The sequence below is a fragment of the Mus caroli genome, unplaced genomic scaffold, assembly GCF_978045245.1.
Source record: "Mus caroli unplaced genomic scaffold, Mus_caroli_1 scaffold_4, whole genome shotgun sequence".
Classification (NCBI taxonomy): domain Eukaryota; kingdom Metazoa; phylum Chordata; class Mammalia; order Rodentia; family Muridae; genus Mus; species Mus caroli.
Window position 1 is genome coordinate 114296419 of NW_028227259.1, and position 26516 is coordinate 114322934.

Here is a 26516-nt window from a genome sequence, read left to right on the forward strand (position 1 = left end):
TGTGTTAGTGAGGAAAATTGGAAGATAGAGTAATCAAGGAGAGTGGCAATTTAAGAAACTGCCTGCACACACACACACACACACACACATTCTGTTTCTGTCCCAGACTACCGCTTTCTGTTGTCAGGGTCATTCAGTGGGATGGAAGACGCAGGACAGCCCTCTTTTTGCTGTCTTTAAACACAGCCTCAACAACTGCTGTACCTTCTCCCTTTCTCAGTGCAGCTTTCCTATCTCTGAGGCCCACCTTGAATCAGTTCCATCTTGAATATGTCAGATCAGAGGGTCTGCTAGGGTTATACATGAGGTGGAGGAGATCTTGCCGCAGACCTGTTAGACTTGAATGTTTGTACATTGTGCATCTCTCTGCTGCCTCTCATGCCTTTAGGGGGTGTGATGCTGAGCTCCCTTTCTTGAAGACACTGTGAGTTAAATTAGGTCCTGATCGTCTCTGGAACTGATGGGGATCCAGTGGGATCTGGTTATTAGTTTATAGGTAGACCTTAAGTAGGAACTACACATTCTCAGATGTGAAGGTCTGATTTGGTGGGCAGCCCCCTTCCCCATACAGAACCCACGTGGCTCAAGTTCAAGGTAGGTTGGCAGAGGATTTGTGTAGGTGAGTCCTGGAGTGGAAGACAGAAGGGCAGGAGCTTTCCCTGCAATAGGTGACATTGAGAAGTTCAGTCAGTAGCCATTGTTAAAAAAGAAAGAACATCTTAGTGACTAGGGATAAGCTAGGTCACACTTGATGCCTAATTTTTTTTTTTTTTTTTTTTTTTTGGTTTTTCGAGACAGGGTTTTTCTGTATAGCCTTGGCTGTCCTGGAACTCACTTTGTAGACCAGGCTGGCCTCGAACTCAGAAATCCGCCTGCCTCTGCCTCCCAAGTGCTGGGATTAAAGGCGTGCGCCACCACGCCCGGCGATGCCTAATTTTAAGTTTCTTTTTACCTCCTGGATTTTTCTTTTGAAGGTTGGACAGATGACTCAAGCGGGCCTTTTGGAGCACCTGAAGCTTGAGAATGTGTCCCTATCGCATCAGCTGACAGAAACTCAGCATAGATCCATCAAGGAAAAAGAGCGCATAGCTGTTCAGCTCCAGAGCATTGAGGTGAGGACTGTGGTGATAGTGGAATGATACTTTTTATCCCACTTTGGTGCTTGCTGGCAAGTGTAAAACATACACAGACATTATCAAAATACCCATAAGTAAACATAAATGTATCTCCTGACTATGTATACTTTTGTATATTATTTAATATTTTAAAAACTTGTTTTGCTGCTGCAGACATGGCTTAGTGTGCGTATTAGTCAGGGTTTTACTGCTGTGAACAGACACCATGACCAGGGCAAGTCTTATAAAAACAACATTTAATTGGGGCTGGCTTACAGGTTCAGAGGTTCAGTCCATTATCATCAAGGTGGGAGCATGGCAGCATCCAGGCAGTCATGGCGCAGGAGGGGCTGAGAGTTCTAAGTCTTCATCCAAAGGCTGCTAGTGGAAGACTGACTTAAGGTGAGATTATTAAGCCAAAACCCACAGTGACACACCTACTCCAACCAGGTCACACCTATCCCAACAAGGCCACAACTCCAAATGGTGCCATTCCCTAGTCCAAGAATATACAAACCATCACAGTGGGTAAGAGCACTTGCTGAGCCAGCACGAGGACATGAGTTACATGAAAGTCAGACATGGCTGTGTGTGCCTATAACCCCAGCATTTATGGGAGGTTGAGACTAGGATCCTGTGACCTTGCTGTCTAGCTAGCCTAGACAAATGGTAAGCTTCCAATTCAGTGAGAGACATTGCTTCAAGGTAGTATGGTGGAAAGAATCAGAAACAGACACAGTATTTTCCTTGGGCTTGTACATACACATACGTGAGTGTGTGTTATCACACATGTGCATGAACCACAAAAACATATAACACACACACACACACACACAATCTCTTTGAGCAACATACAGTGTAGCTTTTCAGCATTTTGGAATTCTACCTCTGGTCTGCCCTGAGTGTGTCCTTGGGTCCTTGTTTGTCTTTAAAGCCTCCCTTGGAGTTCCTACCAGTGCACTGTTGCACTCTTGAGCCAGAGCTAACCCAGAGTGAATGGAGAGAAAGAGGACTAAGTATGTTTGAATGATAGACAGTATTTCCAGGGCCAGTGATAACAGGGGTTTGTATTTGCTTACAAGCATTCAGCCTGCTTCAGTCCTCCCGTGCACAGTGCTCTTCTGAAGGCATTTTTATTATTGCCTGCTGTTTCTACAGATCATCTCTAGATGATGATGATGGGACATGAGCTGTAATTTGCTTGGATCTAGATCCTATTCTCTAACACGTAGGTCAGTAGCTCTCAACCTTCCTAATGCTACGACCCTTTAATATAGTTCCTTATGTTGTGATGACCCCCAACCATAAAATTAATTTTTTGCTACTGTTATGAATCATGGTGTAAATATTTGACATGCAACCCTCCAGGTTGAAAACCACTGCCCTGGATGATTTCTTAACTACTCTTGGGACTTTCTTTTTGTCTTGCTTTTCAGAACAGGCCTATGTGACCCAGGCTGACTTCAGACTCTCTACAGCTTAGGATCACCCTAAACTCTTACCCTCCTGCCTCTTAATCTCCTGAGTGTTGTAATTGTATACATGTCCCACAATACCCATTTTAATGTGATACGGGAATTAAAACCAGAGCTTTGTGAGTTAGGCAGTCATTCTACTATCTGTGTTCTATCCCTAGCCCCTTGCCCTAGTCTTTATTTTTTTATAAAATGGGTAGTATTACTTGCTTAATATTCTTGTATCAAAAAGAAAAACAAAACAAAATGTAAAACAGCAAGTCAGAGACTGGCAGGATGGTAAATTTACTTGCTGGCAAGTCTATTGACTTAAGTTTAATCCCTGCAACTCACATGGTGGAACTAAAAACTGACTTCCACAAGTTATACTCTGACCTCAACATTGGCACGATGGCACGTGAGCACATGGCATGTGTGCCTGCATACACGTGCTCACGTGCTTACATGCACAGACGCACACAGACATAAACCAAATATAAAAAGGGTTTATATGTAAAAAAAAATCTAGTCAGTAATGATTGTGAACTGTGTGCCTGGGCCAGTTTTGATCCTGATCTTCCATAGATAGTTACACAAGAATTCAGCTGTCCTACGGCTTTTCTAATCTCTCATCTTCTCATCTTCTACCTGCACCTTTGTCATATGCAGCATGCAACCATTTGGCTCGGATAGTGGAAGAGAATTAGGTTGAGAGCTACAATGACTAAAGGCTCTGTTAAGAGCTAAAAACAGTTTTGATGTATAAATTATTTCCTGTAAGAAATGTGCCAAAGTTGAATGTGATGGTATACACCCAATGCTATCCCAAGTATGTATATGTACACCATATGTAATTTTATGCAGTACTTCTCAGGCCTTCATGCATGTCAGGCTAAAGCACCTTTGTAGTTGAACTATATTTCCAGCTCATTTTTCTCAAGTGCTCCTTCCTCTACCTCAGCTTTTTAAGTAGCCAAGAGGATTGTTTGACTGGTCCTCTCTTGGGATGAGCCTAGGTCAGCTGGGATAAAAGTCCTGCGTAGCCTGGCCATGCCTCTACCTTGTGTAAGTCCATAGGTACCACCCACTGACTCTGAGTTTGTCAGGTTGCAGTTCATAGACAGGATGGAGATAGGAATAGGAACTTCTTACATAGCAGTGGGTTTCTCTGTAAAGGATGAGACTTGAACTTTGTTATTGGTAATCAAGTTTTTCTGCTTTTTAAAAAATAGGGCTAGAGAGATGGCTCAGTGGTTAGGAACAATTACTGTTCTTTTAAAGGACCCAGGTTGAATTTCCAGCACCCATATGCAGCTCACAACCCTCTTTATTGATTGATTGATTGATTGATTGATTGAATGAATGAATGTATGTGAGTACATTGTTGTTGTCTTCAGACACACCAGAAGGAGGGCATCATATCCCCATTACAGATGGTTGTGAGCCACTGTGTGGCTGCTGGGAATTGAACTCAGGACCTCTGGAAGAGCAGTCAGTGCTCTTAACCGCTGAGCCATCTTTCCAGCCCACTTACAACCCTCTTAACTCCAGTTCCAGGAGATCCAATGCCCTTTTCTAGCCTCAGCAGGCCACTAAGCATGCATGTGGTACCTACCCATATATATATATATATATCCAGTAAAAACGCACATACACATAAAATAAGTCTTTAAAAGAAACGCTGTTTTCTTATTCAGGCTGACATGTTGGATCAGGAGGCAGCATTTGTACAGATTCGGGAGGCGAAGACAATGGTGGAGGAGGATCTCCAAAGGAGGCTGGAAGAATTTGAAGGTGAACGGGAACAGTTACAGAAAGTGGCAGATGCAGCAGCATCCCTGGAACAACAGTTGGAACAGGCAAGTAATTGTGCTCTCTAGACTCTAGGGTCACAGGAGTTTCTGTGGCTATGGGCCTTGCATGATATGCATGTCCATGTGCCATTCATACATGCTCTGTGTGTGATCTCTGACATGAGGCTGTATTGGTAGTCCAGGTTTGTTTTGGGCTATCTGTTGAACATATTTGCTGGTCACTATCAAACTGTTCTGTTGCCAGCCTGATCATGGGTTTGCTTCTTTGTATTCATGTTCTTCTACTCTAAAATTTTACATAAGAAAGATCCTTCAGCATGCCTTTAATCCCAGCGCTTGGGAGGCAAAGGTAAGCGGATTTCTGATTTACATATAAACCCTTTTTATATTTGGTTTATGTCTGTGTGCGTCTGTGCATGTAAGCACGTGAGCACGTGTATGCAGGCACACATGCCATGTGCTCACGTGCCATCGTGCCAATGTTGAGGTCAGAGTATAACTTGTGGAAGTCAGTTTTTAGTTCCACCATGTGAGTTGTGGTCTACAGAGTGAGTTCCAGGACAGCCAGGGCTATACAGAGAACCCTGTCTCAAAAAAAAAAAAAAAAAAGAGAAAAGAAAAGAAAGAAAGACCCTACAACGAATCATCAAAATTACTTAAATTCTAAACATCAAAAATATATAAATTCTTGTACCAGGGTGAAAGGCAGCATGTTAAGTTTATTACTTATTTCCAGGTGAAGCTGACATTGTTCCAGCGAGATCAGCAGCTTGCAGCACTTCAGCAGGAGCACCTAGATGTGATAAAGCAGCTTACATCAACACAGGAGGCTCTGCAGGCCAAAGGGCAGTCTCTTGATGACCTGCATACACGTTATGATGAGCTACAAGCAAGGCTGGAGGAGCTGCAGAGAGAGGCCGACTCCAGGGAGGATGCAATTCACTTCTTGCAGAATGAGAAGATTGTCTTGGAAGTGGCTCTACAATCGGCCAAGAGTGACAAGGAGGAACTTGACAGAGGAGCACGGCGTTTGGAAGAAGATACTGAGGAGACATCAGGACTTTTGGAACAATTGAGACAAGATTTGGCTGTCAAGTCCAACCAGGTAACACTAGCTTAGATGTTTTCTGGGCTGTGTTTTGTTGCAAATGTGAGTGATCTGCAGAAACGTTCTTAAGCAAGAAACCTGTAGTTCTTGTTGCACCCTTCCCCTCCATCAGCCTCTGGGTTTGGAGGAACCATATGCTGGGAAATCAGGTTCTCTCTCACTGCTGTGGAAGAGTGTCTGAATGTATCTGCCGGAAGACCTATTTTGTTGCTGGTGTTTTGGTTTTCAGCTAGAGGAGAAGTTATAGTATACTTGGTGTCTTAGTCAGGGTTTCTATTCCTGCACAAACACCATGACCAAGAAGCAAGTTGGGGAGGAAAGGGTTTATTCAGCTTACACTTCCATACTGCTGTTCATCACCAAAGGAAGTCAGGACTGGAACTCAAGCAGGTCAGAAAGCAGGAGCTGATGCAGAGGCCATGGAGGGATGTTCTTTACTGGCTTGCTTCCCCTGGCTTGCTCAGCCTGCTCTCTTATAGAAACAAGACTACCAGCCCAGAGATGGCACCACCCACAAGGGGCCTTTCCTGATCACTAATTGAGCAAACGCCTTACAGCTGGATCTCATGGAGGCATTTCCTCAACTGAAGCTCCTTTCTCTGTGATAACTCCAGCTGTGTCAAGTTGACACAAAAATAGCCAGTACACTTGGCTTTGCTTTTGCTTTTTGCTTTTTGCTTTTTTCTTTTCCTTTTTTCTTCCTTCCTTCCTTCCTTCCTTCCTTCCTTCCTTCCTTCCTTCCTTCCTTCCTTCCTTCCTTCCTTCCTTCCTTCCTTTCTTTCTTTCTTCCTTCCTTCCTTCCTCTCTCTCTCTCTCTCTCTCTCTCTCTCTCTCTCTCTTTCTTTCTTTCTTTCTTCTTTGCTCAATCTTGGGCAGCACTTCAGTCCTGTAGCAAACACCAAATACAACTCAGTGGCTACAGAGCAGTCCTTTTGGCAGGCCCACACCAGGCATGAACCAGCAGCTGTCCTTCAGTCCTGAAGGAACCATGGGCTGGCCTGAAGGAACCTCAGGCCAACCAGCCTGAGGTGAGGCTGTGAAAGTGGCAGACTGCCGCAGGAACCTCACGAGCAGTTTTGGGGCAGACTTCTCTCAATGACAGCATTCCCACAAGTTGAGCTCAACAATGCTATGTAAGGCAGACCACTACATGTGTGTCCTTAGCAAAAACTAGCATGACGGAACAAACCAAACCAGTGCTCTCCTCCATCAAGGGTCCTTTGATTTCCACTTCAACCCATCCTTCTGCAAACCTCTCCTCTAGGTGGAGCACTTGCAGCAGGAGACAGCCACGTTGAGAAAACAGATGCAGAAAGTAAAGGAGCAGTTTGTTCAGCAAAAGGTAAGACTCGGGAAGCAAGTGTTGGGCGTACTGCTGAGTAGTCTGTCTGTGGCAGTAGAGCAAAATCAGAAAGAGGGAAGCATCCGAGTCTTTCTTACCATTTTAAAAGGCATACTTATTCTAAGTTGTCACTCACCACATTGCAGTCAATGAGGCATCATGCCCTTTCTCTCCTGAGGTAGGATCTGTGATCCTTGAAGACTGAATGTCGTACGTAGCTACCATTGTGGTACCTTGTGAGGATGCCTTGTTGTTATCACTCCCAAGAACTGTGTGGTTTTGTTTGGTTTTTTTGTTTGTTTGTTTTTGGTCAGCATGTGCTTATTGTGTTTGCTATATAGAATGTGAAAAGCTTACACTCTAATCCAACATTAAAACAAACGTAGTTTGTACCAAAAAGGTCCATGACCTAAGTTTTGTATTTTGAAGCCCTTGTCTCCTGGTGGAGGAAGGGCTCTGATCCCTTACTTGGTTGCCAGTCACCAGTTGAATGTTTTGTTCTAAGAGAGGAAGATCCTCCAAAGCTCGTTTGTAAGTAGTGTTTTATTTTATTATTGAGATACACAAAGGATTAACTTTGAGAATCCCAGAACCCCAACCACAGGGAGATGATTCTTTGTGAGACCACCCAGAAGATACAGGATCACAGGAAGATAATGGGATGCTTCATGCAATGTTCAGATTTGGGGTCGTTTGTAGTCACATTGTGTGACAGAAATCCAGACATGCCATCATCATTGGTGTTTCTCAATGGGTAGTATTAGATTTCACTAACTGTATTGTTTTGTGTAAAAAGTTCTACCCTAGGGCTAGAGATGTAGTTTAGTGGTTAAAGCATTTTCCTCTAATCCTCTAAGCCCTGGGTTTCTAGAATGTGGGTGAGAAGATGGTTATGCCTTGAAAATTGTTGGTAAATATTTTTATAAGGTAGCCTTATTCCTCGAGTAAGATACTGACTGTTACTGGCTTATTACTTGTGTCTTGAAGGTGATGGTAGAGGCATACCGGCGAGATGCTACTTCCAAAGATCAACTCATCAATGAACTGAAAGCCACCAAAAAACGGCTGGACTCTGAGATGAAGGAACTGAGGCAAGAGCTAATCAAGCTGCAGGGAGAGAAGAAGACTGTGGAAGTAGAGCACTCACGGCTGCAGAAGGACATGTCCCTGGTTCACCAGCAGATGGCAGAGCTTGAGGGGCACCTTCAGTCAGTGCAGAAAGAACGAGATGAAATGGAGATTCACCTGCAGGTGGAATGCAGTACTTAGGTTCTTTTGAGTTGTGGAGGCTCAGCTAAGTGTGTTGGGGGCTTCCTGTGTACAGAGTGGAATGGGGAGCATTGACCAAGAAAGACTTTTAAAACAATCCAGAGACAAGGCCTTCCTGAAACTAGTATTCAGATAAATGCATGCTGTGATGCCACGTGAAAGAAACAAAAAAGAGTGAGCTCAGATCAGGACATGCCATGTGTTACAGGGTCTGGGGAGCTAGTTTCCTGAGCCTTGAAGTCCACAGAGTTGGCACCAGACAGAAAGGAGAGAGCGAGTGCTCTGCAGATAGCCTGAGTTTAGGCAGGATGCAGTCACGGGGAGGATCGTGGGGCCACCTACCCATTCCCTCTGCCAGGACATTGGCTTTAGGAAGGCATTTAATGGCCTGGACATAGTGGTCAAATTTGTTGTGGTTGTTTTGTTTTGCTTTATGTGTATGGATGTTTTGGCTGCATGTCTATCTCTTTACCATGTATGTAATACCCATAAAAGCTAAAAGAGGAATTGAATTGCTTAGAACTGGAATTATATATGATTATGAACTGCTATGTGGGTTCTGAGAATTGAAATTGAGTCCTCTAGGAGAGGAGCCAGGTCTCTCAACCCCCAGAAATACATTCGATCGCTAGGAAGTGTTGTCATCAGTGACAGATATCGGGAGTAGGTGGCTTTTTACTTACTGCACATGTTTTTTTGTTGTTCTTTTTAAAGTCTTTGAAGTTTGACAAAGAGCAGATGATAGCCCTTACCGAGGCCAATGAGACACTGAAGAAACAAATAGAAGAGCTGCAACAAGAGGCCAAGAAGTAAGTCTGAGCAGCATACACCTACCTATGGAGGGGCATCAGCTCTGGTGGGAGAGGGATTAGTTTAGATAGTCCTCAGTGTTGCTGTGTTCCTAGCATACCCTTATTAAACTTGAGCAGCCTGGAGCATGGTTCTAACATCCCTCAGGATTTGGCAGTTACCTTTTTTTACTTATTTATCTGAATTTATAAGTTGATTTGCTCAAGCATCCTTTACAGAAGCACTCCCTCTACCTCAGCTGGAGCTGAAAGCCAGGGTGTTGATTATACTAAATAGAAGCTGTCTCATGGAGGCACCTGCCCTAGTCCTAAAATCTCCTTTTATTTAATTTGACTTTGTGCTACACACTGGTGTCAGTGTCCTGTCATCCCTGCTCTCTCACTAGGGTTAGCACTGAGACTCGTCTGTCACAAATCAAAACGCATGACTCTTACCAGCCATTATTCATATATGTAGATATGCAAATACCCTTTTGGGCTGTTTATTTTATTTTATTTTATTTTTCTAGACAGAATAGCACTATGTAGCTCTACCTGGCCTAGAACTCATTGAGATCCAGCTATCTTTGCTCTTTTGGTTTTTGAGACTCTCTTTCTTTAGACTGATCTCAAACCTGTGATATTTCTATTTCACCTTCTCAAATGCTGGGATTACAGTATGAGCTCTGACTCTTAACCTCTTGGGACCTCTTTACTCCATGGTATATTCTGTGCTGCTTATGTCTTATCAGCTAGTCATATCTTCAGAAACCTGCTAAGAGTTTGTTTTTGACCTTCAGGAAAAATGTTGGGGATATTTTTTGGTGGAAGCGTGCTGTTTCTGCCCTCACAAGATCATTTTGTTTTGTTGAGTAAAGGTCTCTTTCTGTAGCCCAGCTGTTCTGTGTCCAGCATAGTCTCTGGCTTGTAGCTATCTTCCTTTCTCAGCCTCTCAGATGCTGGAATTACAGGTGTATACCACCATTCCCATCACAAAATCACTTTTAAAATTGTGCAGAGAGGAGGCCAGATCTTGATGATGGTAGATTTGACTTAGTAGATTTATACTGTTTGTCCTATCCCTCTAGCATAGATTCCTGACAGATAGCTTTTCTCCTTTAGTAACCAAACCAAAACAAGAACACACTTGCCCAAATTCTCCTAAGGATCAGCCAGGTTTTGGGAACACAGAATGGTGTTAAGTTAAATTGGTCTCTCAAGAGCTAGTACCCTAAGCCTGGGGTAGTGGCAGGCACATCTCTTGAGTTTAAAGCCAGCCTGGTGTACAGAGCAAGTTCCAGGACAGACAGGGCTACACAGACAAACTCTGTCTCAGAAAAACAAAACAAACAAACAGAAACTCTACCATCCAGCCATAGAGGGTGAATATGCCAACATATCCCCTTGGTGTTTCAGGCCAGGGACCTGGTTGGTTGCACTGAAGGTTAACTCAGCTTTCTCATGTCTCAGGGCCATCACAGAACAGAAGCAGAAGATGAAGAGGCTGGGCTCAGATCTGACCAGCGCCCAGAAGGAGATGAAGACTAAGCACAAAGCTTATGAGAATGCTGTGAGCATTCTCAGCCGTCGCCTGCAGGAGGCTCTGGCTTCTAAGGAGGCTACAGATGCAGAGCTAAACCAGCTCAGAGCTCAGAGCACAGGTGGCAGCAGTGACCCTGTTCTACATGTAGGTAAACACATTTCTCCCTGTCAAAGTCCTTAGGACTCTTGGGTTTTTTTTGTTGTGTTTTTTGTTTTTCAAGATAGGATTTTTCTGTGTAGCAGCCCTGACTGTCCTGGAACTTGCTTTGTAGACCAAGCTGGCCTTGAACTCACACTGGGCTGAAGCAGGACGATCAGAATTTCAAGGTTAATCTTGGCTGTATGGCAAATTCTAAGCCAGCATGAGCTATATGAGACCTATATCAAACAAAAGAATAGAGCCTTCTGAGTTGGGTTTAGTAATGCAATCCCAACACTTGTGAGGCTGAGGGGAGAAGTTCACTACTTCAATCCTGCGCTGTTTAGTAAGGAGACTCTGTTTCAGAAACTAAAACAACTGGGCTGGTTGAATGGCTCAATGGGTACAGGCCCCTTCCACCATGCCTGATGACTTGAGTTTGATTCCCAGTCACATTGTAGAAGTCAGGAAGAGACCTGACACCCAAAAGTTGTCCTTTGAACTGTGCATGCACACAAGAACACCTACACACATGCACATACACATAACAGTAAATGAATAACGTGGAATAAAAATTTTAAAAATCTATAATGTGATCAGGTATGTGTCCATGAGAGTTGAAGGAGGAAAAGGCCAGTGACTAAATATGTCTCCCATTTTGCCTTTCAGGAGAAGATTCGTGCTCTGGAGGTGGAACTGCAGAATGTTGGCCAAAGCAAGATACTACTGGAGAAGGAGTTACAGGAGGTGATCACAATGACTAGCCAGGAGCTGGAAGAGTCCCGGGAGAAGGTGCTGGAGCTAGAAGATGAGGTAACACCTGCATTGCTAAGCACATAGTGGCTGTGCTTTGCTCCAGGATCACCTTGTAATTGTTGGTGGACCACATTGTTGCCAGTACTCTAGGGAGGATGTCAATAGTTACCACTTTTACAGTTACCACATGGCTAAGACTACTGAGACATTTGGAGGCAGGTGTGTCTAGCCTATAGCCCCTATGCCACATGAGTCCCAGGATAGCTATGAATCCATCTTAACAGATTTGTCATTAAGTCAGTGTTTAAAGGTTAGATAATCCTGTTCTTTTCCCAGTTAGGATGCTTTGATTTAAATAACAAACCCAAATTAAATCTGCCAAAGAACTGACAACTCAGTTTATTAGCCTTTTTTTGTTTTGTTTGTTTGTTTGTTTGTTTGTTTTCTGAGACAGGATTTCTCTGATTTCATTAAGTATTTCATTTGAGATTCCTCTGTTGAGAATTCTCTGTTTAGATCTATATAACCCTTTTTGGTTTTGGGGGTGTTTTTGTTTTTGTTTGTTTGTTTGTTTGTTTGTTTTTGGAGACAGGTTTTCTCTGTGTAGCCCTGGCTGCCCTGGAACTCACTCTGTAGACCAGGCTGGCCTCGAACTCAGAGATCCGCCTGCCTCTGCCTCCCAAGCGCTGGGATTAAAGGTGTACACCACACTGCCCGGCCTATTAGCCCTGTTCAAGCAGTGCTTCAGCACTGTCACCAAGATCCTGTCTCCTGCCCCTGGGCAACCCTACCATGTTGCTACAGTAGGGCCTTTGGGAACTTCACATAACTTACATTTTGAGATGTGTGTTTTGTTCAGCAATCTCTATCCTGTCTTCAAGTGGGTATTGCTGAGATCAGATCAACTCCATGCTTGTTTGTGAGCAGCTTATCCGAGGCCCTGAGTAGTTTCTGGACTGGCTTCTGGGAAGCCTGTGAACTCAAAAGAGTAGCAGACTCGTAGGTAGTAGGTCAAGGGCAGTGTATTAGCTCTTGGAGAAAATTGCTTACGTTTTTCAGTTGAGTATTTTCAGTTGAGTAGTCCGTCTTGCAGAATATGATTTTTGCACATGGGGAGGTGTTGCTTTTGATACAGGGTCTCCTATATCCATGGTGGCTTTGAGTTGATTCTTCTGCCTCTGCCTCCCAAGCACTGGGGTTATGACCATGGATCACCGTACCTGCCCAGAGCATGACATTTTACATGTACCAATATGTTTCAGCTTCAAGAATCCAGAGGCTTCAGAAGGAAGATAAAACGTCTTGAAGAGTCAAATAAGAAACTAGCTCTGGAGTTAGAGCACGAGCGAGGGAAGCTCACTGGCCTTGGACAGTCTAATGCAGCTCTGCGGGAGCACAACAGCATTCTGGAGACTGCACTAGCCAAGAGGGAAGCTGACCTGGTACAGCTGAATCTGCAGGTGCTGAGACCTTTATGCCAGGAGCAGCATGAGAGTCATGTGGAACATACTTATTATCAGTGTCTCATCATACTGAGTCATAGCCACTTTTAGGGGACCACACCTGGCTCAGAGGAACCTGGCCATGGCATAAACCTGGATCCCCAGCAGTAAGAGCCTGTGCTCATTGTACCAAGTTCACTAGTCCCTTTTGTGTAGTAGGCTCCTGGTGGGACAGGTCAGACTGTCCTCTGGTTCTAGACAGCAACCTGTACAAAAGACACTTGCCTGGAGTCATTATAGGATTTAAAGCTGAAATTTGAACCCCAACTTGGCATCTTACTGTAGATTCTGTTCTTAGCTCCTTAGGTTCTTCAGTGCTTTGGAGGACACTGAACAATCCAAGAAAAGTTTAAAACTATCAGTTAAGGGTCACTGGGGTTACATCTTCACTAGTGGCCTCTCTCAGTGCCAATCCTCAGCTCCTCTCCATTACCCTTCATGCTTTCAAAGCCAGTACCACCTAAGTGACTCTTAAACTACCAAGTTCTACTGCCAGCACAAGATACAACACAGCTTTTCTATGTTCTCAGGAAACTTCCCAGATTTCACCTTAATGATGGTGGTCTCTTCTCAATCACCATTAATTTCTTAGCTCCAGCTAACCAGCATCAAATTGTCCCAGTAATGCCAAGTTTTCATTTCTATGGTCTCTTGTTAGTCCTAATCACAGCTGACTCTTAAGCCCCTGTTGACCAGAATGACAGAATCTTAACTCAAAGTAGCAAACAGCCCTGTTAGAGTTTCTAAACTTGCCTCTGAAACTTCACAAGCCAGGCTTCCATCTCTGTACCTCTGCATCTCTGGTCTCCTCATTCTTAACCTTCCAAGCTCCTAAAAACATCCTACTGAGTTCTTAATGAGCTTAGGAATTCTTCTAGCTCAAAGTTTCAAGACCCTTTACAATCTTCCCCACATCATGGTCAGGTCTGTCACAGCAGTGCCCCACTACTGTCTCGGGGTTTCTGTTGCTTTATGAAACACCATGACCAAAAAGCAAGTTGAAAAGGAAAGAAAGGCTTTAATCACCTTACACTTTACATTTGTAATATGAAATATTTTAAGTGCCGAGAGAGACAGACAGAGAGGGGAGAAAGGAGTTGAAGAGAGCATCAGGACTGGGGAGGAGTGGTAGGGTCCAGGAGACAGAGCATAGGGTCAGAGAAGAGAGAGAGTTGAATAGGGCTAAAGAAGAGAAGAGATTTTGAAAAGCGAAAATAAGAAATAGTTGAAGAGCTGGTAAGATGGCTCAGTGGGTAAGAGCACCCGACTGCTCTTCCGAAGGTCCAGAGTTCAAATTCCAGCAACCACATGGTGGCTCACAACCATCCGCAACGAGATCTGGCGCCCTCTTCTGGAGTGTCTGAAGACAGCTACAGTGTACTTACATATAATAAATAAATCTTAAAAAAAAAACCAAAAAAACAAAAAAAAGAAATAGTTGAAAGTGAATTTGGCTCTCAGACTGAGCAGACAGTTGGTGCATTGTTGTTCTTCACTGAAGGAAGTCAGGACAGGAACTCAAGCAGGGTAGGAACCTGGAGGCAGGAACTGATGCAGAGGCCATGGAGAGGTGTTGTTTACTATGTGGCTTCCTCAAGCTTCCTCATTCTGCTTTCTTATACAGCACAGGACCACTAGTCTGGGGATGGCACCACCCACAATGGGCTGCCCCCACCCCCTGGGTTGATCACCAATTGAGAAGTGCCTTACAGCTGGATCTCGTGGAGGCATTTCCTCAAGTGAAGCTCCTTCCTGTCTCGTGACAGACTCTAGTTTGTGTCAAACTGACACAAAACCAGCCAGTACAAGTCACACACAAGCCTTAAAATTATGTAGTTACTAGAAGAGTTTAGTTAATTTTCATTTTGCTCCAGTTTCTTCCACTACTGTCCTTGCTGGGCTGCCTTCCTTGTAAACATCTCTTATGATACATTTGTATCTTTCTTTTGGGTTCGAATCTGTGTTCTTGAATGCAGCTGTTAGACACACTCCTGTGAGGACAGACTTCTGCATCAATTGATCGCTCTCTCTCTCCTTCAACACTCCCCTTCTCTCTCTGAAGTGGGAATCGTGGATCTAGATAGCTGAGGATGATGACTTTAAACTTGTAATTCTTCTGCCCTGGGTTTACAGCCATGTCTGTTTTGTTTTATGCGTAAGTGCTAGGAACCGAATCCAGGTCTTTATGCCTACTAGGCAAGCAGTCTACCAACTGAGCGACAGTGCTAGCCCAGAGTGGGGTTTCTCACTTTCCCTACTTCGTTCCTTTCCTGTGATGCCATTATTATGTATGGCATCCTACCGGGCTCCACCTGACTGTAGAGGATCTCAGATTGCACTGCAGGTTGTATAGGTGATTGGAATTGATACTGCTGCTTATTCATCCTTTCATGATTTGATATAGGTGCAGGCAGTTTTACAGCGCAAAGAGGAGGAGGATCGCCAGATGAAGCAACTTGTCCAAGCCTTACAAGTCTCATTAGAGAAAGAAAAGATGGAAGTGAACAGCCTGAAGGAACAGGTATGCGTAAGTGCTAGGAACCGAATCCAACTTCAAATTTACTGGGCCTTCCAGGAGGTGTAGCCCTTCACATGATAATGTTATTTCTAAGGACTGGGTAGTTATGACACAGACTGCAGGGAACATGGCATTGTTTCTTTATAGAAAGTGACATCATACTAAACCACTTTAGCAATGTGGGACTGGGAAAGATAGACTGGACCACCCATACACACACATATTAGTCTTTGCTGGGAAAAGACATCCCTGTAAAGTTTAAAAACCACATTTCCCGTTTGTGCACACTCCCAACAAGACTTCATGAGTAGGAGGATTCTGTCTTCAAAGCCAGCTTTGAGCTCTATGTAGTGAGCTTGAGGCCAGCTTAAGCTCTATAACAAGACCTTGACTAAAAACAGTCAAGAATGATGGCTGCAGATAGAACTGTCTTTGTGGCTAGCTCCTTCCCACACTCCCATTTTGCTGATCTGTCGTGTAAATCATAACAGCAAAGGCCTGTGGTGGCCAATACGCAGTCCATCCCCTGCTCCGTTCTTGGTTTTATTTTTTTTTTTTTTCTTCCCGAGAAGGGTTTCTCCGTGTAGCCCTGACTGTCCTGGAACTTGCTCTGTCGACCAGGCTGACCTCAAACTCACAGACATCCACCTGCCTCTACCTCCCAAGCCATGTTGCCACCACTTCTTTACACCCCTTCTCTTTTAGAATGTGAGCTTCCTGCTGACATACGTCCTGCCACAAAGCAGACTCAGGGCCACTGTTGTGTGTGTATAATATTCTGTTACTCATATACACATACAGTTTTATTTTTTCTTTTTCTTTATCTGAGACAGTGTCTCTTGTAGCACAGAATGTCCTTGAATTTGCAGTGTGGCTGAACTCTTGAACTCTTTATTTTTACTGTTGTATTTTTGAGATAGAGTCTCATGATGTAGCCCTAGCTGGCCCAACACTGGTTACATGAACCAGGCTAGCCTTTATCTCACAGAGCTCAACATTGCCCCTGCCTCCCAGATGCTAGGATTAAAGGTGTGTACCACTGTGCCTAGAAACCATGAATTCATGATCCTCTTCTGCATCCCAAGTACTGGGGATTACAGGTGTATGCCTCAGTGCCCACCGAAGGTAGTAAAATATAATTGTAACTTAAAATTTTTTTAAATTCATCATGTATACATATGTACATGATGTGTGTGAGTTGTGGAAATCTAGGGATAACTTTGATGATGTTGGGTTTCAGGAGTTGTCCTACAAGCCACGCAAACACCAATCTCAGTCAGACAGGGATGCTTTATTGAACACATACCTAAAGACTGATGGATCAGGTCAACAGACATATCAGACTTGGGAGTGGAAAGCTGTGCACTGAGCATTTATCAGTGTCAGCTTTTAAAGACTAAAACAGCAAATGCCACATTGAGCTCATAGCAGATACAGGGGGGAGTAGGGTGGTCAGACTGTTTTACATGTTTCGTTAGTAATGGAGACACAACGGTTCAAGCTGACCCTTGTCTTGCTTGGTCCTTAGTGAAGGCTGCAGCTGGAGAATTTCTTTTTTGTTTTTATTTTTATTTTTATTTTTTTATCTCATGTATGTGAGTACACTGTTGTTGTCTTCAGACATACCATAAGAGAGCGTCAGATCTCATTACAGATGGTTGTGAGCCACCATGTGGTTGCTAGGAATTGAACTCAGGACCTTTGGAAGAGTAGTCAGTGCTCTTAACTACTGAGCCATCTCTCTAGCCAAACCCCATCATATACAAAACATAACAGAGTATGTGATCAGCATGACCCTGCTGTGAGTCAAGTTATTTTTCTGTGTCAATGACTACTAGGCACATTACAGCAACAATATGAAGCAGCTGGCAGGCATGGAACAAAATGGCTAGTTATGCTTGGGGAATGGGCCTCAATGATGTCCGATTCCTTCTCCTTTACACAGGTTCCGGGGCTTTGACTCAGATGGTCAGGTTTATGTGGCAAGCACCTTTACTTGGTGAGCCACCTCACTAACCCAGAAAAAGTTTTAAGATAAGATAATTTTAAAGCTTTGTAAACATATTTTAATATGAGCAGTTACTGGTATGTTCATGGCTCACATGTGATTATCTGAGTAGATATCCAGGCTTTGCTTGAGGTTTTTGATACATGGTCTATTGCATCTCCACATCTGTCATCAGTTCTGTGGTTAGATATCACTTAGTTTTGTTTTGGTTCTATTTGGGTTTTTGTTTGTTTGTTTTTTGTTTTGAGACAGAGACTCTCATGGTCCTGACCATCACTATGTAGACCAGGCTGGCCTTGAACTCTCAAAGATTCACTTGCCTCTGTCCTGATTTCTGGAATTAAAGGTGTGTGCCAACTGACCCATCTCATTACATATTTTTATTCTTGCTTTAAAAGAAGGCATGACTAGGAAATTTGTTACTAGAAGTGCTGGAGCAATAATAGGTATATAACTAAGTGTCCCCCGCCCCCCCCCCCCGCCAGACACTTATGAACAAAGCTTAAATCTTTCTACATGACAGTAAAATATTTTTGTGATTTTTGTGGCTGTTGTTTGCATGTATGATGTGTATATACATATCTGCAGTTGTTTGGCACATATGTGTATGCAGATGTTTGTCCGTGAGTGTGTAATTGCATGTAGAGGCCTTATGCTAGTTTCCGGAATCTTCCTTGATTGATCTACCTTACCCTTTGAGGCAGGATCTCTTAATGAAATCTGAAGTTTGCTAATGGCTAGTCTCCTTGGGGATTCTATCTTTGGCTTTTAATGCTGCCTGTTCACACACACTTGGTTTTTTATGTAGATACCTGCGATATGAATTCTGATCCTCTTGCTATTATGGCAAGTACTTTAATCCCTGATACATCTCTTCAGCCTATAAGACATTGTTACTGTGCTTTGAAACCTTCAGAAGGACAAGAGGATTTGTGGGAGATGTTTGTATGGGGTTTGTCTTTTCTTAGACAAGGTCTCCCTATGTAGCCTTGGCTGGCCTGGAACTTACAATGTAGACCAGGCTGGCTTCAAGCACACAGAGATCTGCCCCGCAAGTGCTGGGACTAAGGGTATGCATGTTAATGCCCAGCTGGAGCATGTTTTAAGAATGGTATGTTGTAGTGTGTGTGTGTGTGTTAGTTTTACTTGTTTTAGAAGCAGCCTTTTTCTTCTCTTATTAAAACATTTTTTATACATTCTATTCTGATCATGCTTTTCCACTCCCCCAACTCCTCCCTGATCCTCCCACCCCTCTACCCAACTCTATACCCTTTCTTTGTCTAAAAACTAGATGGGTCCAGGCCTGAGGTGTGGTTAATATACCCAGTGAGATTCCATTGAATAAAACTAATTTTTTGTTTGTACGTGGATATCACTGGCAGATAGTTTCTCGGTTGGGTTGGGAGTTCCTGTGCCCTTCCCCTTCTCATTGTTTGGACCCTGTGTGTGCTGTCACATTTCCTGTGAATTCTTATGTGTGTCAATCCTGCTGTGTTTAGAGGACGTCATCCATCCCCTCTGATTCTCCACCCATTTTCTGAATTTGTATCTCCCTGAGCCCTGAAGGGAAAGATCTGATGAACATACCTGATTTAGGATTGAGCATTCCAAAATTTCTCACATTGTCCAGTTGTAAATCTCCCTGTTGGTTCTCATCTTAAGAGCAGACATTTTGAATGGAAACAACCTGACCAAAAAAAAAATCTGTGACATAATTTGAAGGACATTAAAGTGAAAGAATAGGATACATTGACTAAGTAATGGTTACACTGATGATGCCTTCTGTTTTCTTCTTTGCAATGAACCCTAGGCCTCAAAAGTTCTAGGCACAATGTTACTACACAGGCAGATACCAGCTCTAATTGTTTCTCTAATATTTCTAAATGACTAGAAAAGAAAATGGAATTTTTTATGCATTCAAGAATTTGCTTGGAAATTTTGAGAGGATCTATTGTTGACTTTGAAATCACCAAATGTTCAGAGAAAGACAGTTTTATCAGTTGTTACAACTAGATAAAAATATATAAGAATTAGGAATAGCTGGGAATGGTGGTGCACTCCTTTAATCCCAGCACTCAGGAGGCAGAAGCAGGTGGATCTCTGTGAATTCCAGGCCATTCTGGTCTACAGAGAGAGTTCCAGGACACCCAGGCTATTAGGCAAAAAACAAAAAACAAAACAAAACAAAAAAAAACCTGTCTTAAAAGCAAAAAAAAAAAAAAAAAAAAAAAAGAAGAATTAGGAATAAACTTAACTAGTAATAAACAGGTATGGTTGAGGAATATACAACCTATTTAAACTAATGATTCATTTAGTTGTCCATCATATGTTCCTGGCCCACTGCATGCTAAGCATAGTGCCAGTTACCTTCATCTTTATCAGTAATTTAGTCTTGAGAGGAAATGACACAGATGTGTCCAGGTCTTCATGGGTTTGAGAGGGGCTTCAGTGCTGGTATTTGATATTCCATCAACTTGGTACAACTTGTGTGTGAGTAATGTCAACATATTCACCTTCTTCTAGATGGCTGCTGCCAGGATAGAAGCTGGGCACAACCGCCGCCACTTTAAGGCAGCTACTTTGGAGCTGAGTGAGGTGAAGAAAGAATTGCAGGCCAAAGAACACCTGGTACAGACATTGCAGGCCGAGGTGGATGAGCTCCAGTGAGTACCTGATGCTTGCACAAGCATACCCCAGGGCTGGCGATGGTGATCACAGTCATTTTCCATATACCATATCAGAGCAGTTGGGGTTTTTTCTCGTCTTTAATTCATTTTGGATCTCACACCCCAGGGATCATCTGTCTTACTCTAAGGTGCCAAGTACTTTAGGGCAAGTCAAAAGAGCAAAATTACAATGACTCCTTTCTCAGGAAGCTTAAGTTTAACCATAACCCAGCTCTTCCTTGACTTCTTCCTGGAATAGAAAGAACCCCTATTTGAACACTCAGTCAAGGGATGTTTTGAGGTTCATTGTAGCATCACACTAACAGTATCAGCCTGGACACGAGGAAAGGGGCTGCACGTACCTCACCTCTACAGAAGCTTCAGAGGCCTCTGTTCACTGTTATGAAAGTGTCTGACAGCATCCTGGGCTGAGCTTTGTGACCAGAGTGTACAGAGTACAAAGGGCTTTTCGGGGTTAGTGCATGGATAAGCATTGGAAGGACTCCACACTGTCTATAGCCATGGTCAAGAGTCTCACCATGGACAGCCCTGGAGGACAAATTGAGAGAAGTTTGTCATTTTATTTCTAACTTGTTTGTTTGTTTGTTTGTTTGTTTGTTTGTTTGTTTGTTTAAATGCCAGGATTCAGGATGGAAAGCATTCTCAAGAAATAGCACAATTCCAGACTGAGCTGGCAGAAGCTAGAACCCAGCTCCAGCTCCTACAGAAGAAGCTAGATGAGCAGTTGAGCCAGCAACCGACAGGGAGCCAAGAGGTGACAGCTAGGCTTTGTTTCCCTACTGCTCAGACAGAGAGTATATGCTTTTTAAATGTAATACTGAAGGATGGATAGAAATTCCTTACAACTGTTTTACAGTGTAAGACAGCTTTTTTAAATTGTCTTAGCCATGTGCTTTTGTTCTTTAGATGGAAGATCTCAAATGGGAGTTGGATCAGAAAGAACGAGAGATTCAGTCCCTGAAGCAGCAGCTTGACTTGACAGAGCAACAGGGCAAGAAAGAACTGGAGGGGACACAACAGACACTTCAGGTTGGTCCTATCCCTGTCCAGGGTCCTGGACCTGTGTTGAGATGATTCAGTCCCAGCCAGGCTGAGTGTTAACACGTGCAACAGGAGTACTCGCTGATGTCCACGTCGATCACTGTCCGGGCTCCCTGACCCCACCCCAGTGATCTGAAGACACTGTCCCCATTTTAGAATGAGACTCAGCATGATTACCTGGTATAGGTTACATGCTGGATGGAAGAGAAACAGACAAATTCAAGCACTATCCCTTTGTTATGCTATATGAAATGCATGTACCAGGAACATGCTTTTTATTAGCTCTAGTGAGTAGTATAATATGCAATGTGAGCTTAGTTTATGGTCGGCTTCTCCATGAAAGCTCAAATGAATAGTCTTTATTACTCAGGGAAAGGACCAGAAACAGAACTTGATAATACTCCTCACTTATTGGTTTATATGGTTTCTTAGGAATGTTTAAAGATTTATTTATTTTTATGTATGTGAGTACACTATAGCTGTGCATATGGTTGTGAGCCTTCATGTGGTTGTTGGGAATTTAGTTTTTAGGACCTCTGCTTGCTCCAGACAACCCCACTCTCTCTGGTTGGCCCCACTCAATCCTGTCAATTTCAATCGCTCAGTCCCTGCTTGCTCTGGCCCAAAGATTTATTTACTATTGACTTCAGATGTACCAGAAGAGAGCATCAGATCTCGTTACAGGTAGTTGTGAGCCACCATGTGGTTGCTGGGATTTGAACTCAGGACCTTCAGAAGAGCAGTCAGTGCTCTTACCCTCTGAGCCATCTCACCAGCCTGATTTAACTTATTCTAATAGCTGACTTTGGAATTTAAAGATTCTTTGGAGTTAACTGTGGCAATACAGATACTGCTATTTGAGAAAGGCTCTATGTTAACTGTCAGGGTTGCTGGAGAGATGCTCAGCAATTAAGAGCACTCACTGCTCTTGCAGAGGACCTGGGTTTGGTTCCCAGCAACCACATAGTAGCTCACAGCTTCCTATAATTGCAGCTCTAAGAAAGTCAACACCTTCTTTTGGCTTCTGAGGGCTCTTGCATGTTTGTGCTGCACATAAACACACATAGGCACTCACACATAAACCAGCCAACCAATCACTCTAAAAATAATGTTAAGGGTTGGAGTTGGAGAGATGGCTCAGCAATTCAGAGCTCTTGTTATTCTTCCAGAGGACTCAAGTTCAGTTTCCAGCACCTTGTAAGGCAGCTCACAACCAAATGTAACTCCAGCTCTAGAAAATCCAGCTCTCTCTTCTGGCCTTTACAGGCACCTGTGCTCGGGTGTACATATCCATGAACATATCCATGCACAGACACAGGTACACAGAATTAAAAATAAGGATTTTTTTTTTTTTTTGGTTTTTCGAGACAGGGTTTCTCTGTGTAGCCCTGACTGTCCTGGAACTCACTTTGTAGACCAGGCTGGCCTGGAACTCAAAAATCCACCTGCCTCTGCCTCCCCAGTACTGGAATTAAAAGCATGCGCCACCACGCCCAGCAATAAATCTTTTTTTAAAGTCAATGGTTTGATTTCAGTGAACTTGTCAGTGCCTTGGAAACTGCTTAGATACAAAGATACCTTATCCTAGCAAAAAGTACATTCCCCAAACTGAAAAAAAGTTAACATCTTAAAGTGTGTTTTAAGATGTTTAAGACAGGGGGCTGGTGAGATGGCTCAGTGGGTAGGAGCACCCGACTGCTCTTCCGAAGGTCCAGAGTTCAAATCCCAGCAACCACATGGTGGCTCACAACCATCCGTAACGAGATCTGGCTCCCTCTTCTGGAGTGTCTGAAGACAGCTGCAGTGTACTTATATATAATAAATAAATAAATAAATCTTTAAAAAAAAAAAAAAAAGATGTTTAAGACAGCCGGGCGGTGGTGGCGCACGCCTTTACTCCCAGCACTTGGGAGGTAGAGGCAGGCGGATTTCTGAGTTCGAGGCCAGCCTGGTCTACAAAGTGAGTTCCAGGACAGCCAGGGCTACACAGAGAAACCCTGTCTCGAAAAACCAAAAAAAAAAAAAAAAAAAAAAGATGTTTAAGACAGACTCTTATGTAGCCCAAGCTTGATATGTAGCTAAAACTGGACTTGAACTCTTTCTTTTTTCCCATTAATTAATTATCATCCTGATCGAAGCCCTCCCCTTCCTCCCAGTTCCCTTCCTCACACAATCCCTCCTCCCAATCCTCCCTCCCCTTCTTCTCTGAGAAGGGCGAAGCCCCCCTGCGTACCAACCCACCCTGGCACATTGAGTCACTGCAGGACTAAGCATGTCATCTCCCACTGAGGCCAGACAAGGAGGCCCAGTTAGGGGAACGGGATCCATAGACAGGCAACAGAGTCAGGGACATCCCCCACTCCAGTTGTTGGGGACTGGCATGAAGACCAAGGTGCACATCTGCTACATACATGTGAGGGGCCTAGGTCCAGCCCTTATATGCTCTTTGGTTTGTAGTTCAGTCTTTGGGAGCTCCCAAGGGTCCAGGTTAGTTGATTCTGTTGGTCTTCCTGTGGAGGTCTATCCCTTTAGGGCCCTCAGTCTTTCCCATGACTCTTTCATAAGATTCCCCAAGCTCCATCTAATGTTTGGCAGTGGGTCTCTGCATCTTTTTCAGTCAGCTGCTGGGTGGAGCCTCTGAGAGGACAGTTATGCTAGACTCCTTTCTGTAAGCCTAACAGAGTATCATTGATAGTGTTAGGGATTGGTTCTTGTACAAGGGATGAATCTCAAGTTGGGCTGGCCTTGAACTCTTAATCATTCTGCCTCCTGAACCTCACCAGTGCTGGGATTATAGGCATGAGCCACTCACTAAGATCTTTTAGCTTTAAAAATATATGCTCATTTTCCTTAGACCATCAAGTCTGAGTTGGAAATGGTACAAGAAGATCTGTCTGAGACGCAGAAGGATAAGTTTATGCTTCAAGCCAAAGTGTCTGAACTAAAGAACAACATGAAGACTCTGCTGCAGCAGAACCAACAGCTCAAGCTGGATCTCCGCCGTGGTGCAGCCAAGGTTGGATTTAGGTCTCTTACAAGTTAACTGTCTATCTCATTTAGATTTGGCTGGGGGTGTGGTGGGGGGAAGGCAGGAGATTGGCAGGTTTTCTAGTCATTCACAGATCAAAACACTTAACCAACATTGAACTATCTTATGCACAAAGATCATAAAGAGCTCTCCTTGGACAGTGGCCAAACAACTTTATTTTGTTCAAGAGAATATTTACTTCTCTTCTTGAACACATATATCATCTTGCTGTGATACTATTTTAAACTGATGAACACACGTATCAGCCCTGATGCAGTGTTGAAATAGCTGGCAGATAATTTTTGCACAATTGAAGTAAATATTGCCTAATTTCTTAGGGAAGCTCAAAGTATAGGGTTATATCTCAGGAAACTCCCATAAGAGAGCTGTAATGCCATGTTCAGTTATTTCCCCTTAGGGTCATGCATAAGTAGTTTGTGCTTAACTAAGTGCATTAGGATTGCTGGACCGGCTAGTATATCTTAACCTGCTAACTATTGGACTTGGTAGTTTAGTCCTCTTCTCAGAGTGAGGATGCAGGGAAGGTCAGTTGTCACAGTGGAGAATGAAGAGAGCTAATGATGTGCTTTTACAAACAGAAGAAAGAGCCAAAGGGTGAGTCCAACTCATCCAGTCCTGCAACACCCATCAAGATACCAGACTGCCCTGTCCCAGCCTCATTGCTAGAGGAGCTGCTGAGGCCCCCACCGGCTGTGAGCAAGGAACCCCTCAAGAATCTCAACAACTGTTTGCAGCAGCTCAAGTATGATCTGTTTTCTGTGCCCTATTTTGTTCAGTATTTAGGCATGACATGTTTTTCCTGGTGGCATCTCTTCTGTTGTTTGTAGAGTGCCTATGTCTTTGAATCTCTTGTGAAGTAGAGGGTTTTTACTGGCAGAGCTTCTGGGGTCCATGTGTAAGGTGAAAATAGTTAACTAAGTCTTGGTGGGCCCTTAAAAGGTCAGGTGTTAAACCTCTCCCCTATATGCTGAGCCTCTTAGCTTAGGACAGAAGAGACCAGCATCATGGGCTGTATATGGCACATGGGACCCTGATAGGCAGGTGACCTTGTTGGGGGAAATCACATGTGACAATAGCCTCAGGTGACAGCTTCTAGACAGCAACTTGATTAGCATCAGGCCCTCAGGTCTGTATCTTTCTCATGTTCCTGATGGAAGCACCTCTCAGTAAACAGAAACCTATATCAGGTAGTTTGCTGGCTTCTGCCCAGAGTGGAAAAAAAAATGCCAAGCGCTTTTGCCTTCTTTGTTCCTGTTGCAGGATATTTGATGACACTAGGAACCCATGATTGTATTATTTACTGGAAAAACCTGTTTCTAATTGTGATGTGTCTCAGCCTGGCACACCCCTTTAATCCAAGAGCTTTCTGATTATTTAAACAGGATAAATAAAGTCAACCATAAGTCTAGAGGAGGAGCAATCAGCCATATGGCAGGGAGTGAACATAGGAAAAAAAGAACATAGAAATAAGAGGACGTCAGGAGCATGGATAGAGAGATCCCAGGATGTGACAGGGTGGAGAGAAGTTGGAGGGGTTTTTGAGACCAGGCAGAGGAGGAGAGATTCCTTTTCCTTTGGGTTGTTGCTGAAGAGGAAGGTCAGCTGGAAGTTTTCTCTGCCTCTCTGAGCTAGCAGGCTTTCACCCCAGCATCTGGCTCCTGGGTCTTCATTAGTAAAATTGAATGATGGAGATTTTGTTAAAGCAAACAACAGATTCCAGCTGACTTTGCTGGTCTGTAATAACATTGATTAGTCTTTGAGAGAAACACATACTCACTGTAGCTTGTTAGAGCTGTGGCTGGTGGTTCTGTCTGATCCTTGTATGATTTAGGGTTTCTTCTGCCTTCTCTCATCTCCCCAGGCAGGAAATGGACAGTCTCCAGCGCCAGATGGAGGAGCATACCATCACTGTGCATGAGTCCCTGTCCTCGTGGGCTCAGGTGGAAGCTGCCCCAGCAGAGCATGCCCATCCCCGGGGAGACACAAAACTACATAATCAAAACAGTGTTCCCAGAGAAGGGCTGGGCCAATGACCACTGTTGTCCTCATCACACAAGTATTTGTGACTGTCGAAGGAATTCTCTTGTCAATATTATTTATTTGATCGAATGCTCTGGTGGCTTTCTTTTTTCCTTTTTTAAGAAATGACATTTAAATTTCCCTTTACTTTTTATCAAGGATTAAAATAACAGAAAAAAACTGGGAGGTAATGGCACATACTTTTAATCCCAGCATCCAGGAGGCAGATGCAGGCATGATCTCTATGAGTTTGAGGCCAGCCTCGTCTACAGGTCAGTAGTTTCAGAACAGCCAGGGCTACAAAGGAAGACTCTGTCATTCATAAATAAATAAATAAATGGGATGAGGCAAGGATTAAAAGCATA

General features: G+C 43.6%; 1 protein-coding gene across 3 annotated transcripts in view; it reads left to right on the forward strand.

Annotated features, from left to right (window-relative positions):
• Positions 1 to 26241, forward strand: part of Golga3 (golgin A3) — a 45162-nt gene extending 18921 nt beyond the window's left edge. For all 3 annotated transcript variants that reach the window (XM_021162341.3, XM_021162343.3, XM_021162342.3), the window contains exons 9-24: positions 975 to 1112; positions 4267 to 4428; positions 5120 to 5488; positions 6756 to 6833; positions 7821 to 8084; positions 8817 to 8911; positions 10361 to 10577; positions 11241 to 11384; positions 12590 to 12787; positions 15234 to 15350; positions 19879 to 20018; positions 20664 to 20796; positions 20949 to 21071; positions 23938 to 24099; positions 24711 to 24874; positions 25994 to 26241. In XM_021162341.3, the coding sequence (XP_021018000.1) occupies positions 975 to 1112; positions 4267 to 4428; positions 5120 to 5488; positions 6756 to 6833; positions 7821 to 8084; positions 8817 to 8911; positions 10361 to 10577; positions 11241 to 11384; positions 12590 to 12787; positions 15234 to 15350; positions 19879 to 20018; positions 20664 to 20796; positions 20949 to 21071; positions 23938 to 24099; positions 24711 to 24874; positions 25994 to 26165 (2676 nt within the window). In that variant the 3' untranslated portion in view covers positions 26166 to 26241. The remainder of the gene's footprint in view (positions 1 to 974; positions 1113 to 4266; positions 4429 to 5119; positions 5489 to 6755; positions 6834 to 7820; positions 8085 to 8816; positions 8912 to 10360; positions 10578 to 11240; positions 11385 to 12589; positions 12788 to 15233; positions 15351 to 19878; positions 20019 to 20663; positions 20797 to 20948; positions 21072 to 23937; positions 24100 to 24710; positions 24875 to 25993) is intronic.
• The last annotated feature ends 275 nt before the right edge of the window (positions 26242 to 26516 follow it).